At 40.3% G+C, this 14,688-nt stretch overlaps 1 protein-coding gene across 1 annotated transcript in view; it reads right to left on the reverse strand.

The window, feature by feature from the left end:
* LOC142214473 (prostaglandin D2 receptor-like) overlaps nucleotides 1-4,695 on the reverse strand; it is a 48,560-nt gene extending 43,865 nt beyond the window's left edge. Inside the window, exon 1 of the mRNA XM_075283419.1 lies at nucleotides 3,886-4,695. Within this exon, the coding sequence (XP_075139520.1) occupies nucleotides 3,886-4,692 (807 nt within the window). The 5' untranslated portion in view covers nucleotides 4,693-4,695. The remainder of the gene's footprint in view (nucleotides 1-3,885) is intronic.
* Nucleotides 4,696-14,688: the final 9,993 nt, after the last annotated feature.

The following is a 14,688-nucleotide window of genomic DNA, read 5'->3' on the forward strand; positions in this document are numbered from 1 at the left end:
TGTTGGGATTTATGTGTCCACTTTTACAGCACAACTGTCAGCCGATATCTAGACACAATCTGGCAATGGTTATTTGGAGTGTAGGAACCCAATCTTCAATGTCAATTTTCATAGCATAAGCAACTTAATTTGCACAATATCTGTAATTGGGAATGTTGTTGTGATGAGATGATATGGAGGTTTCGTTATGTATTTGGTCTCTCACTTATACTGAACCACAGCAACGGTGCAGTAGATGGATGCTGCAGGGGGGGGGGGAGGGGGGACTGCCTGGAAAAGCTTGATACTCCTACAACCAGAAACTAGAAACCGGGAAGTATTGCATGAGCCTGAAAATATGAGGAATGGTAAAAATGGTCCAAACACACATAAAGGCATTCACTTATGTTGATTAATATAACAAGCATTTTGTGCCTTTAGTCATTGTACCTCTCTGCATCTCTTCCCTCGTCTCTGTCTACCACCCTGCCCATCCTTTCTGTTCCACCAATGTCCGTAGACTTATACCTCTGCTGTCTGAACATCTCACTCCCAGCTCTTTCTCAAGTTCCACCAGTGCTGAAATGCTCTACTCCTGACTATTAGATTAATACCCAAATTCAAACATGTCCTAAAAGCATTGTACCATTGGGTGGGCCATTGTACCAAACAATCACTCTTACCCCTGGTGCCAGCCCTATTGTAAGCAGTGACCCTCATTTCCATTGTTTGTTATATAATATTGCTTTCTCTCTCTCAATAAATGTGTGTGTACATATATGCAATGCAAAGGGTGAAAGCTAGAGAAGGAGTACCACCTTATTAGAAGTTTCAGCAGCAAAACCACTCAATTTTAGGTATTTTTGTTACGCCATCATTTACATGACTTGCACTGCTAAGGGGCCCCCTGAGGTTCTGTGCCCAAGTGCCCACACAAACTTGGAGCTAGATCCTGATAAAAATAATATACAGTAAGGGTCATCTGGGGTCAGATAACGATATAGGACAACTGAATATTTTTAGCCACGCTCTTTTATAAAAGTCATATATAGCCATATGTTTTCAGTTATGGAAACACCAAGAGGCATAGCTAAACGGGAGGGAGAGCAGAAGTTGTGATGTCTGAGGAAACCCAAAGCTCCCACTGCCACATAAGAAAACACCAGTATTATAAATGGTGAGTCCATATGCATACCTAATCAAAAAATCAAAAAAGGCTTTATTGGCACTTCCGAATATACATTTGGCATTGCCAAAGCAAAGAAAGTGGTTGGAATGAGAGAGGGGGTGGGGGCAGGCTTGGAGAGGGTGGATGGGTGGAGGTTGATTTGGGGTATACAATAGTCCTTAGGGTATCATCGTTCTCCTCCTATGGTGGCAGGTGGACAATGGAAATGTGGGTATGGATGGGTGTAGGGTCGGTGGGCGGGTGATTTGGGGTATAATAGTCCTTGGGGTCTCATCTTCCCCTCATTTAGTGGCAGGTGGACACATATTGGGCAGCAATATCCACAGCAGACTCCTCTTCTCCCAGTAGAATGCAGATGTGAAGACCGGGATGTGGGCAGAGAGTTTTTGGAAGTAAACGACCCTCACAGCTGAGTATTTGGTGCAGTGTAGCAGGAAGTGGGCCTTGTCTTCTAGGGCCCCTTGGTCACAGTGTTGGCACAGTTACCTATGTAAATAGCCTCAGTCTCTATAGAGTTCATACTTTCTAGTATACCTTCATCTGAAATTGTGCTGTTAGCTGTGGCTCTAGATTATCAGTAATCCAAAATGTGTTCATGGATGCAATTTTTTTGATGTCTTTGGTCACTTTATTATCTTTATTTTTTTCTTGTGACCAGCTGTTGCTTTGTAGTCTATGAGATTTTTGTAATCCTTTCCAAGTAGGTTTTCATGGATTAGAAATACATTGCTGATTTCTTTCATAATACCAGACACAAGGAGCATTGTTTCTGGAGGAAAGTGGTCATGTTTCGCTAATCCTGGACAACTTTTTAAAATAAATCCCTTTTTTTACAATGGGTCAGATTTATGAAAGTGTTTAAAAGGACACTGCCGTTGTTACCTATCGCAACAATTCATAGCTAATCTTTAATTTTTTTAAGATCACTAAAATAAAGGAAAGCTGTACTGTGTTTGGTTGCTACAGAATGTCAGTTTTCTTCTTTTTCTTTGTTCAACTACAGCAAACTTATTATGGTTTTGGTTTTTTTTAATCAATTTTACTTTCTAACTGTAATGTAGACAAAAAAGGGGATCTGTTTCTTTAAGAAAGAATCAAAGCAGTCGTGTTCATTTAATTTGTAGATTGCATTTCTGTTCTACCACAAGCCGTAAGTGTGCACCCAACTCCACCACTCGGAAAGTCCCTCAGTGAGGTTCTCTGATGTTTGGCAGTTCCCCATAACGGATAAACTACAAATGGGATTGTGTTATGTGATCTTTGAACAGGATTGTATCAGCATCATCTACTCTTGAGTAATATTTTTACCCTTAGGGATACAAATTACTGTCACTGTATGCAATAGTTTGGTTTCTTAGTATTTTATGCAGAAGTTAAAGAAAACCTTTTAGACTCTAAACCACCCACAGGTCCATATCCATCAGTAGTTTAGTGCCCCAAATAGTCCTATTCTAATCCAAATAGTCCTACTCACCAAACCTCAGATGCATTTGCAGTGGAGCCAAGGTATAATTCCCTGGCTTCAGTGAAGAGTTATGTAAGGATTGGGAATATCGATGATAGGTGAGTATAAAAGATTTTTATTTGTAATTGTGGTAATGAATGGTGATAGAATAGGGCTATTTAGAATACAAATGCACTGATACATAAGAACTGTGAATGGTATAGTGTACCAAAATTCCTTAACAAGTTCCCTTTGAAAAGTCCCTTAGACTAAGGCACCAGGTAGCGAGCCGCAGCTGAAAAGTGCTGCAGAAAAGACCACGGCGGAAACACATTGCGTTTTTTTCTACAGCACTTTTCAAAAGTTTTCCTCTTCTGACTTTGTATCTCTATTATATGTATACGGAAACCACCAGTGTTTACATAGATATAATTGACCTGCTGCAGATTTTTTTTTTCTGAAATGTGTGGATGGGATTATCCAAAATCCCATCCACTTTGCAGGTACTGTTTCCAACGCAACGCGGACCTCAGCCTTAGTGTTGGAATTTTAGTTGATCTCTTGCTCAAGGGATATATGCTATAACTACTGAAATAGTATAAACAACTAAGTTGAGTAGGTCAGCTGGAAAATTGTAGCTTGACTTCTCCTTTTAGTAAAATTGAAACCTCCAATTTGCTTAGATGTAGGGTTAGACTCTAACCCTTAACAGTCAATTGATTTACTCAACAAGTTGGGTTATCTATCTTCCACTCTTTGTCACACACAGTTGAATATGACTCCTCAGTCTCAGCTTATTTGCTAGACCACCTCCCTTATCTAGCTCTAGTGGTAGGGTTAATGACTCAGTCTTTGTTCCTAGTCACCCCATTCTCTTCTCATTCTCTCTGTATGAAAAGTGTAGTTGCTAAGCCATGATAAGAGTTGGAGCAGAGCTTGATAAGTGACTCTGTTATTTCTGTATATAAAACTAAAGATAACTGTGCAGTTTAAAGAAAGCCTGGAGTACACTGCTGGCCATAGCTAAAGACTAGGAAGTGCAGGAGAGAGGAGACAGGAGGGCAGGAGAAACTCTGAGTTGGAAAAACCCCTTTGATCTGTTATTCATTGCAAAGCTATTAACAGTTTTATAGCATCTTGATGGAGTTTCTCTTTAAGCCACTTGTCCCTTTTTTATTTTTTCTAAATTACCACTACTTCAGCATTAAATTAACAACAAAATTATCACTCTTAGTTGTATCAGTCTAATGTATTTGTTGAGAGAGCTACTTACAGTTAGAGGCAGTGAGCAGACAACAAATAAGACGGTCATGATAGCGAAGAGGATAAGGTGATCTAGTTCCTCCATACCAGCTTGCTTTACATTCATTGGCTTGAGTCCAACTTTATTACCTATAGCATTCCTGTTGGGTTGCCTTCTGTGCATCTTGTAAAGACGCCTCATGATGTCCACGTTGAAGATAACAATAGCTATGATCAGCAGCCCCATAACTGTGCCATAAAGTACCGAATAAAAAAGATGACTTGGCTCAGAGTTCTTCACTGTCATTTGGATAAAGCACCAAGTTCCAGGACAATACTGTACAAAATTTCCAATGCCAAAAAGGGGCAAGGAGCAAAATCCAAGGCTAAAGATGCAGGACTTTAGAGGGACTAAAATCCCAACTTTGTTAGTAATATAGCTATGGTAAATAAATGGTTGGGCCAATGCAAGCCAACAGTCTAGGACCATAGCTAGAAGAATGAGGGTTTGAGCCAGCCCAAAGAAGGTCATGCAGAAGGCAAAATATTGACATAGAGAATTGCTGCCAGACAACTGGACTAGCGTTTGGTTTTTTGAATAAGCACCCAACACCACGGGACATACCATTAACTTCCCCAACAAATTTACGATTGTAAGACCAGTAACCAGTAGGTAGAAAATGGATTTCTTCTTCTTTTTTATGTTCTGCTTGTTGTTCCATAGTATGATAAGAGCAATGACGTTACCAAGTACACCAATGGTGAACAGCAGACTGCTTGGTAAACCATAATAATTCTCCTGGATGGTTTTCCTTGAAGAGCAAGGATACAGCTCCATGTGAAGGCTAAAGATCTACAAATAAATGTAAGTACTAAATTGAGTCAATATGAAGTTCTTGTCTGCAAAACTGCCTTTTTTAGTGTCCTCCCACAGATTGACTCATCGCAAATGAACGATAAATGGAGGATACCATGGAAGTGCTTAATATGCTTTTACTCTCAGATAGATTGTGCAACAATAATGGAAAATAAATAAATTGTCCTCCTTATTTGTGAATAATAAAGCAGAACCATTCTGGAATCAGACATCTTTACTGCAGAGTGATAAAGCTAATGGAGATTTCTATTTTTCTGTCAAAAACGGTGTCGCTCATGTTCATAGACTACATCTGATATTCCAGTTCATGTCCAATCCATTTAAGTGAATAGTGGCTACAAATGGAATCGTAAATATATGGAAAGCTCTTATACTTCTAACTTCTGCTTAATCTAGTCCTGGCTTTGGCTCAAAAAAACGCAACAATATCTGTAACAAAAAAAGCTGCGTTTCCACAACATGGGGCCTTAGCCTTATAGTAATGAACAATGGCAAACCTGACACTGTATTTAAAAAGTTGCTTTTTTGTCAAATAGAATAACAAGAAGAGGCAAGACAAACAAAAAGAACGAGAGATAAAACTAGCCAAGGCATCGGAACCAGACAGGCAACTATGCACAAAATCGGAATCCAGAAGAATAGTCAAAGCTAAGGTCAGAATACAGAATATCAGAGAGACAGTAATACACTAGCAGGCTCTAAGAGACTAATAGCAAGCACTCATGTGTGGACTAACGGGCTGTATATGGAAACCCCTTAATCTCCCCCAGATGTGATTGGAAGGTAATATGTCAATAACAGAGCAACTATGTTAACTCTTAGCAGACCAGAGGCAACTCAGAGTACTGGCTGGACCGACACACAAAAACAAACTCTCAGCTGTGCTAAAACAGAATACATAAAGAGGTCCAGGAGCAGGGCATTAAAAGTGGACATGGCTCCTGTGCCGTACTATGCGGCTGTAGGATAACGCAGAAGTCTGCACAGGGAAGGATGCTACACCTATGCAGTTTTCTTTACAAATGTTCCCAAAAAGGTTGGGCTTTCACCCCAAATGTTTGGGAGGTTCACCACGCATAAACCATTATTACAGGTGAGTAACACTGTTTATTATGTTTGTCACCTTCCCTGGACTTCAGCATATTATACTCCAGAAGTTTTGGTTAGGACCTGTGTGATCTCACAAGATTTACCCAGCTCATACTGTCAGTGCCACCCAGCAGGCTCCACTCTGAAAATATAGAGTGCGGGCTCCCGGGTTGAGTTCCACATTAAAATGAATTTGTCCTTACAAGTATGACAGCTCCACCTGTGCAATCTAGGAGATCTTCCGGAGCAAGTGGGTGATCTCACGGATGGAAGAGCTTTCACTTTTGGTGCTTTATACTTACCCTAAGTGTCGGTGCCTTGGGTCTCTTTTACTAGAGATCCTAACTAGTCACACCTCTGAAGCGAGACCTCCTCTCCCCCTGGAATGTTTAATGTACCATGACTATGTATTTCTTATGTTTATTGTGTACTCTACATTTTGTTTGCCTACTCCCGAGTTGGGACAGATATCAGTTGATATGCTAATTCGCCTTGTTTGTTCCATTTGCTATGCACGTCTTACTTTTATGTTTTGCTGTACTTTTGAAATTCAAATTTAAACTTTGAAAATCAATAAAAATATATTTACAAAACAAAATGAATTTGCCATATCCGTGTCCAAGCTTCCTGCTTCCTCAATTCCTTCTGTAATATAATATGTAATATTATCCTTTGCAGTGACTACCTTACAGAGTGTACTATTATCTGTAAATATAGAGAGTCTTCTCTGCAAACACTCTACCAGATCATTGATACAAATATTTTAATTAAGAATAAGGGCCACATGCTGATCCTTGTGGCACACCACTGGTGCCTGTGACCCTATCTGAGTATGTACAATAGGTAATAACAAAACTATATTTCCAATCTACGATCCATTTGTAAATCCTGGTAACCATATTTTGCTAGAGTCCCAATATTCTTGTCTTATGTACCAACCTTTTATGTGCTTGATACACTACATCTACAGCCTCTAGTCTAATCTAGTCTAGTCTGGAGCTTGCCTCCTTATAAAATCTAATCAGATTAGACTGACAGGACCGATCCCTTTAAACCCATGCTGATACTGTGTTATAAGGCTATTATCATTGAGATACTCCACGATAGCATTTAAAGGGATCTTATCACTCACACACAATTTTTTCTAGGTACCATGTCGGAATAGCCTTAAGAAAGGCTACTCTTATACTACCTTTCGTCGTCTTCTCCGCGCCACCGTTCGCATACAATCCTGGTTTCTCTCGGTATGCAAATTAGCTCTCTTGCAGCACTGGGGGTGGGTCCCAGAACTCAAACAGCACTGGGGGCATCCTCAATGCTACGAGAGAACTCTCTCCAGCGCCGCCTCCATCCATCTTCATTAGCAGCGTCCTCTTCATCCTCTTCTTCCGACGGTGGCTTATAACTTCTAGGCCTCGGACCATTGGGCAGAGCAGATTGCGCATGCCCACAGGCCACAAGAAAATGGCTGCTTACAATACGGCTGAATTTGATGCTGAGTTTGAGGCAGATTCTGCCTCAAAATGAGCTCCAAATTCTACCTGAAACCAGCCTCCATTCATTTCAGTGTGAGGAAGATACTGATTTTTAACTCTTGCTGCATTTTGCAGGTAGCAGAATACAATAAACATCATGTTCTATTCTTGGGAAGATTCCGACTAATAATTCCCATTGAAGTAAATGGAAGGCAGAAAATGGGATATTCCAGTTGGTTTGTATTGATGATCAATCATCAGACTAGGTCATCATTATGAGATCAGTTGGAGACCCCTGCTGATCAGCTATTTGAAGGGTCTTTGGCGCTTATGCAAGTTCCGTAATCCCTAGACTATTTACATTGTACGTGATCTGTTCACTTCTATAGGACACGGCTGTAATTACATTGCATGGCAACTATAAACAGATAGTGTGCAATATGAATAGTGAAAGGGTTTCGGCGCTCTCAGAAGCACCACAGTCTTTCAAATATTTGACCAGCAGGGTCCCTGGGTGTTGGACTCCCACTAATCTCTTATTGATGACCTATCCTTAGCATAGGTCATCAATACCCCAGCTATTGTCTCCCCTGTAAATACATCACCGGCAGCAGAGATCTGCACTTATGTATGCTGTCTGGAAAGTTCAGCACAGTGACCTTCATTCACAACAGAGATGAGTGCAGATCTCTTCTGGTAGAGCGGTAGTATCTTTAGAAGTAAAACAGTGGTCGTGCACTAGGGCAACTCCAACTGGCCCCCTACCACTTTTTAAACCCCTGACTGTTATCTTTATTGGAAGTGTAGACTTTCACCTCCCATTTGCCATCCGAGTAGTTGAAGTCCCCAATAATAATTTATCAGCAAGGACTGCATATTATATGCACAGTGTATTCTGCAGAATCTTATTATGTTTTACTGTTTGTGCAAGCCTTTAAGGAGTGCCAATAGAAGCAAATCTATTCCTGTTTCTTATTCCCAATAACCAAGCACATGCTGGCCTGAGGTCATTGGAGTAACTTGAACAAACAGTTCATGATCTACTTATGCACGCAGCGAGGTATAGTGTTCTCATTTAACACCTCACTGTATACAGCTATGCTCCATTATAAGATACGGGTAGAGTATATCTGATTGAGAAGTGCTGAAGAACTATAGAAACTGCACCAGGCTATTGGCCTCATGTATCAAAAATGTTAAAGAAAAAAAAGCCTGATCATCCATTGCAACCAGAATGTGCAGGATGCCTGCCGGCACCACTACAGGGAGCTTACCTCATCCTGCTAAAAGGACAGCAATCTCCATCCTGTAGCTCTCTAGTTCTTCTGAAACTACAACATTCAGCATGTCCTGACCGCTCTACACTATGGAGTAGATATTACGTGATAACATACCTAGAGGAGTTGTGCAGCAAGTGCTATGCTTGGCAATCCCTTCTACAAGTGCAATTGAAGAGCCGCTGTCTTATTTTTAACCAGGCGTGATGTGCATATAGGAGACATTATAAGGAAATATTGTTTATCAAGATACCGTACCACCAGTTATTTTCCTGTGAATTTGGCTGGGATGTCTGCCATGATTGTCATGAATAATGTCAATAAACTCGACCTCAGAAGGATTACTTGTAACCACCACTTTCCATTATAAATTGAATGTTTACGGTTTTGTTATCAGAAAGGGTGGCGCTATGTATACCAAGGGACTATGAACGTGGAGTTACATGGACAAATTAATTTATCTCTGCTGATAAAAGGAAAGTTTGAGGATACACCTTTTTATTCGCAGTGTAATATCTATGTGTAGGTTATAAAACCATGTCTAACTCTCCGACTACACAGAGAGGTTCTCATCAGCCACTTCATCTTGGTCTATTATAACTCAGGTCATTCCTTTTCCCATTTTTCACCATGCCATGAAAGTTTGCATTTGTCTTCTTAATATACCTTCTCCCCATGTAATGACCCCTCCATAGTCTTCACCTGTAAGAGTAAATACACACTGAAAGAATGGATACCAACTGCGCATGTTCATACTGAAGAAGAAAAACTACTGCTGATGTAAGCAAAGGCAGCATGTTGAAAAAAAAAAAACAATGGGATGATATCATGTTGTATTTGCCAAACCTTACCTTGTATTATAATTCATAAAAGTGACTATAAAAAACTTTATAATATATAATTAAAGAAGTATGACACTTATTAAATGCTGTCCCTCTTATTTCACTCAGTCTGTGCATTTGTATATAATCTGTCTCTGTTCACAACATCACACACAGAAGTCTATGGAGAAATGAGGGCGGAGGAGGAGGCTGCTGCCGGCTATTTAATCAATGTGTTACTTCATTCTGTGCAGCAGTACAGCCTTCTCTTAAAAGATAGCAGTGTCAGAAGAGCTCTCTCACTCACACTATAGCAACGCTTAGCAACAGCAGTCTTTTTTTGAGTGTTTTCCAGCGGGCTTCTCCCCCCTTTCCTCTCCATAGACTTCTATATAAATTGTAACTGGCCTTGATAAATGGAGAAGGAAACATGTTTCTTATAATAGTCATCTCTACTATTCATTTATGAAAAGTTGTTTTATACGTGGAGGTATGTTTTAATGATATCTCTAAATTAGTGCAATGGGGCTTGAAAGTGATTGTAGAAATTTCCCTTTCCATATCGTCCCTAGGGGATGATATGATGTCTCACAGTCTAACACATGATGTGAAGCAATTGTGTATGTGGCTATATAATCAGTGCAGACAGTTTTGTATGGTCATTTTGAACACCTTTAAAATCGCATACTCTGTTTTGGCGGTAATTGTGTTACAAAGTAGTCTTGGACAAGACACCGCTTGTTTATGGTCTGACCTTTACTCAAGTGTTTTAGCTGCCTGTGTGCTTTTTAGTTTCTATCTTATTGTAAAATTTTCAATTGATCTATTGCCGCAAAGAAAGTATTTTGCTTCTTTTATTCAGCAATAGCGCTACAATTTATAGTTGTACAGCCATCTAGATTACATGTAGGTTAGATGTTTCTGCAAACAATGTCCCATATTTATTATGCCTTGTATGTCAGTTATCTGATGTGCAAAGTAAAAAAAATTGCAACTTTTTCAAATGTGCACCTCCTTTGTCACTTTCCCAAAAAGAGACTGTGTTGAAGGTATGCAGAGGTGGGGCTATTGGCCCCGCCATATTTACTATCCTTTGCGCCAGAAATCTGGTGTACATGACATGAGCATTTCAGCACAGGCGCATAGCTCAGCGGAGGGTGCACTGAAATTTCCCCATTGTGGGACTATTAAAGGATTATCTTATCTTTTATCTTATTTATATAGAGGTGTGCGTCTTGTCATATATGAGGAGGAGAACTCTCCTCCGCTTCAGGGCAATTCGGAGTAATTCCAGTCTTTATAAATCTGGGCCACTAAGTCTATATATTTTCTCCTTAATACCAGTTTTATTTAAGATGTTTCTACAAAGGCGCTAGAATAGAATAAAGAATTCTCAGTTAAAGGCAACTTGTCAGGTTCTTTGGGCTCACTAAACTACCAAAATGCTGTTAAGCCACTTGGGTTTAGATTCCCAATCTCTACCAACAATCACTACCGGTATACTTAGTAGTCAAACACTGACGATCCCATTTGTGTGCAGTGCAGCTGAAGTCAATACACTTTGCTTCACTGGTTATGTGCCTGAAGTGCAGAGCAGGTACAATGAAGTAAGATGTACGTACCTCTGCTTCACTGCACACAATGCACATGTTCCAGAGTCCCTCAGCAGACTCATTTCATTGGACATTGGGGATCTTTAAACTTTGACTACTAAGAATACCTATGATAAGTAGAGGTAGGATACAGAGGTTTGGGTCCTCGAAACCCCATCTGCTTAACAGCGTGCTGGTGGTTTAACGGTCCCAAGCAGCCTTTAAGTAGACGCCGCTCTCATTTGCTTCATATACACATAAAATGTATTTCTTATTTTCTTTTACTACTCCTTTTCAGCAGGGTCAATATTAGAAAGACATGCTAGTATACGGTGTCATATCCATAGCAGTCCCATACAATAACACAAGCTAATACTGTTTTCTTTAAATCACATGTCTAATCTAGGGAGTTATGTGACAGTATTACTACTTTACTCATATATCTTGGATATATGGGAGGTCATAATGGTTATATGTTTGCCTTTTATGCTACTATATTCCATCCAAAGTTGAAAGTAGCTGTGATTCAGACTGTCACCTTGGACATCCTTGAACATGGTCTATTTTTTTAGCGGTAGCTGTACTTCCTATTATCTCAGAACTGAAGACAGGAGACTTCTTGATTCTGTACATTTATTTGTAGAAATGTGGATAGTGATAGATGGAGAGATAGATGCACCTGTAGTAGGGTTTATTAAAAGTGTTTTTCCAGCTAAAAATATTGATGACCTATCCTAAGGACCTGAACACCGGACTGCTTAAAGAAGGTTACCCATGTAACCCGGGGAACACCCTTGACTATAATGTGGTCTGTCTAGTATTGTTTTTAAACTGAAAGCTGTTGAGGAAAGAGGACCTCTGTGACGGAGCCTTATATTAGTGAAACATCTTTAGGGTAGATCGTCAATATTTTTTGCAGCAAAAACTCCTATAAAACTTTGTTTCCTCAAGTGATATTACTGGTTGCTTTCAAGTTGTTGTCAGGGTCTGGGGTTGCTAGGTGGGGTGGCATAGACACACAGGTCCAGTTTCTTTTAGTCCAAAACAAAGGTAGAGTTTATTTTCACTCAAAAATATAGTGCAGCAACAAAAGGAAAACAATACAAAAATAAATCCCTGCCCGGCTAGGCGCTAACTAAACATAGAATAGGTTACCTCACCTAGAATAACAGAAATCCAAAAGCCAGTTGAGTCATTCAGGACACAGCTCCAAAAAATATGACCTCTCTCTTTCACTCTCCAGCCAAGCTCTGCCAAAGTGTTGCTGCTAGAGCTGACTTCTTAAGCCTCCTTGACGAGAAAACTCTCTGCAGCTGAGTCGCTGCCGGAACATCCCCAAAGTGTGGACTGGAGGGGGGTGGAATAACAAATCCCACTACCAATCCTACTTGTCATTCCTAAAAATCCAGCCCAGTACTTAGCATTTACCAAAATGCTCAGCAGACAAATGTCTGCTGAGAACAAACATTCCTGGAGTTTCCTCATCTCACCCACCTGAGTAGTCTGGGTAAGATGTACACCCCCTCCATTACCTGACCAGCCATCGGCTTACAACGTGTACTATGCTAAGAAAAAAGATTTTAACGTTAAAGGAGTATTCCTATAAACATAATCATATATTCTACTAGAAGCCTCATCGCCTCCATGTACCAGCTCCTTTCCTCTCAGGCGACTGGTTCTCTTCGACACCATTATATGGCTAAATGGGAAGAGGCGGTGGGTGTAGCTATCTCCCCGGGACAGTGGCAGATTGTCTGGTCTCGCGCTCAGAAATCCTGTCGGTGCATAACCTTTAGGGAAATGCAGTACAAACTCCTGATGCATTGGTACCACACACCGGCCCTCCTTCATGCCTTGAATCCTGCACTTCCCTCAGAGTGTTGGCGCTGTAATGCCACGGTGGGTACCTTGTATCACATTTTTTAGACTTGTCCTCTTGTCCTAGGTTTCTGGCGGGAGTTTAAAGCCTTAACAGATTCGTTTTTTTTGTTTTTTTTTCTACAAGGGGTCCCTTTAGATCCCCCTAAGTACATGCTGAACCTCCCTCCCAGACACCTGGGAAATAGGACTTCCCGTCTGTTCCTTCATCTCTGTACAGCTGCGAAGACTCTCATTGCCAAGCATTGGAGGAGTGTGAACACTCCCTCTGGTATTGAGCTCTTGGCCCGTATTAAGGACATGAGGAGTCTCGAATTTTTGACTGCTAGCCTCAACAATACTCTAGATGCTTTCCACTCTATTTGGTCCCCCTGGGATGCTCACTGTGCATTGCGTGGTCTCTGATCCTACATCTCTCTCCCCCTTTCCCTCCCTCCCCCTCTTGTTTCTGTGTGTTTGTCTTCCCCTGTTCTCTTGGTTTGATGTTTTATTCCTTCAATTTAATACTCTGGTCGCTACTCAATTCGGGTCTGGCGGTTATGTCTTTCCCCTTTCTCATTATACTTGTTGGACTTATTTATCTTCCTGTTATGTATAAAAATCCTCAATAAACATTACAGTTACTCAAGTTAGAGGACTAGTCATGTAGCTTTCAACCAAATCTTGAGGTGGAGGATGTTGATTTCTCTTGTAGATATCTCATCATATTTACTCAGATGTATTGTTACAGATGTTAGAGATGAGCGAACACTATTCGAAACAGCCATTTCGAATAGCACACTCCCATAGAAATGAATGGACGTAGCCGGCACACGGGGAGTTAAGCGGTCGGCTGCCAGCAAAGTCTGCATGCCGGCTGCTTCCATTCATATCTATGGGAGCATGCTATTCGAAACGGCTGTTTCAAATAGTATTCACTCACCTCTAATGATGGTCTAATAATTTCTTCCATCATGTATAAAATATAATATATGTATAAAAAAATCAATGCTATATAGTGATCATGAAAATTTAACTACAAATTATAGGAACTAGGTTCTTGGAGATGGGACACTGAACCAGGGATTTATTCTGGTAGCCAACTTGGAACTGAGATAGAACTTCCCCCTAATATGGGACAACTAGTGTCCAAATCATAGTGTTTTTTGCCTTTCCACGGATCAGCGCTGTAGGATTATAAGTTGTACTTGAAGGATCTGCACCTTTTCCCTAATGTATTAACTATGTATCCATCATGGAAATTTCTGTGGTTTTTCTATTGTCCTCAAACACAAATAAGTATGAAACCGAGTAGTCATACCAGTACATTTAGTTTTGTCCATGCATTTTAATTGCGATACAATATATGAATAACTTACATAATCAAATATATGAATAACTTACTCAATCAGGTTTCATTGTATTACCACACACGGTTGTTGACCAAGGGCTTAGCTTACTTAGAGCCTATTTACATGGTTTTATGTGAAGTCTGTGTTCCCTTATGGGATTGGATCTTAGAGGGAAGAAAACAAACCATTTCCAAAGAGATGCTTCTCTATATTTGGCAATAAAAGTAATATGGTAAGGAACACAGACACAAACAAGAATTGTCTACTACTGTTCCCACCTTTTTATAGTTACAGCTATCCAGTCCATATTTCTCTAACCAGTTAATATCCATATGGTCCCGCTGATGAAGAGACTTGTATTAAACAGAGAGACCCTTCATTCACATCTGCATTTGGCATTCTGATATTCCGGTATTGTTTGGGTAGTCCGCATGGGGACCCCCGAACAGAATACCGAATGCAACTGCAAGCACTGTGCAGTAAAAGCACATGGA

Source organism: Leptodactylus fuscus, chromosome 7, assembly GCF_031893055.1.
Source record: "Leptodactylus fuscus isolate aLepFus1 chromosome 7, aLepFus1.hap2, whole genome shotgun sequence".
In the NCBI taxonomy this organism is placed as follows: domain Eukaryota; kingdom Metazoa; phylum Chordata; class Amphibia; order Anura; family Leptodactylidae; genus Leptodactylus; species Leptodactylus fuscus.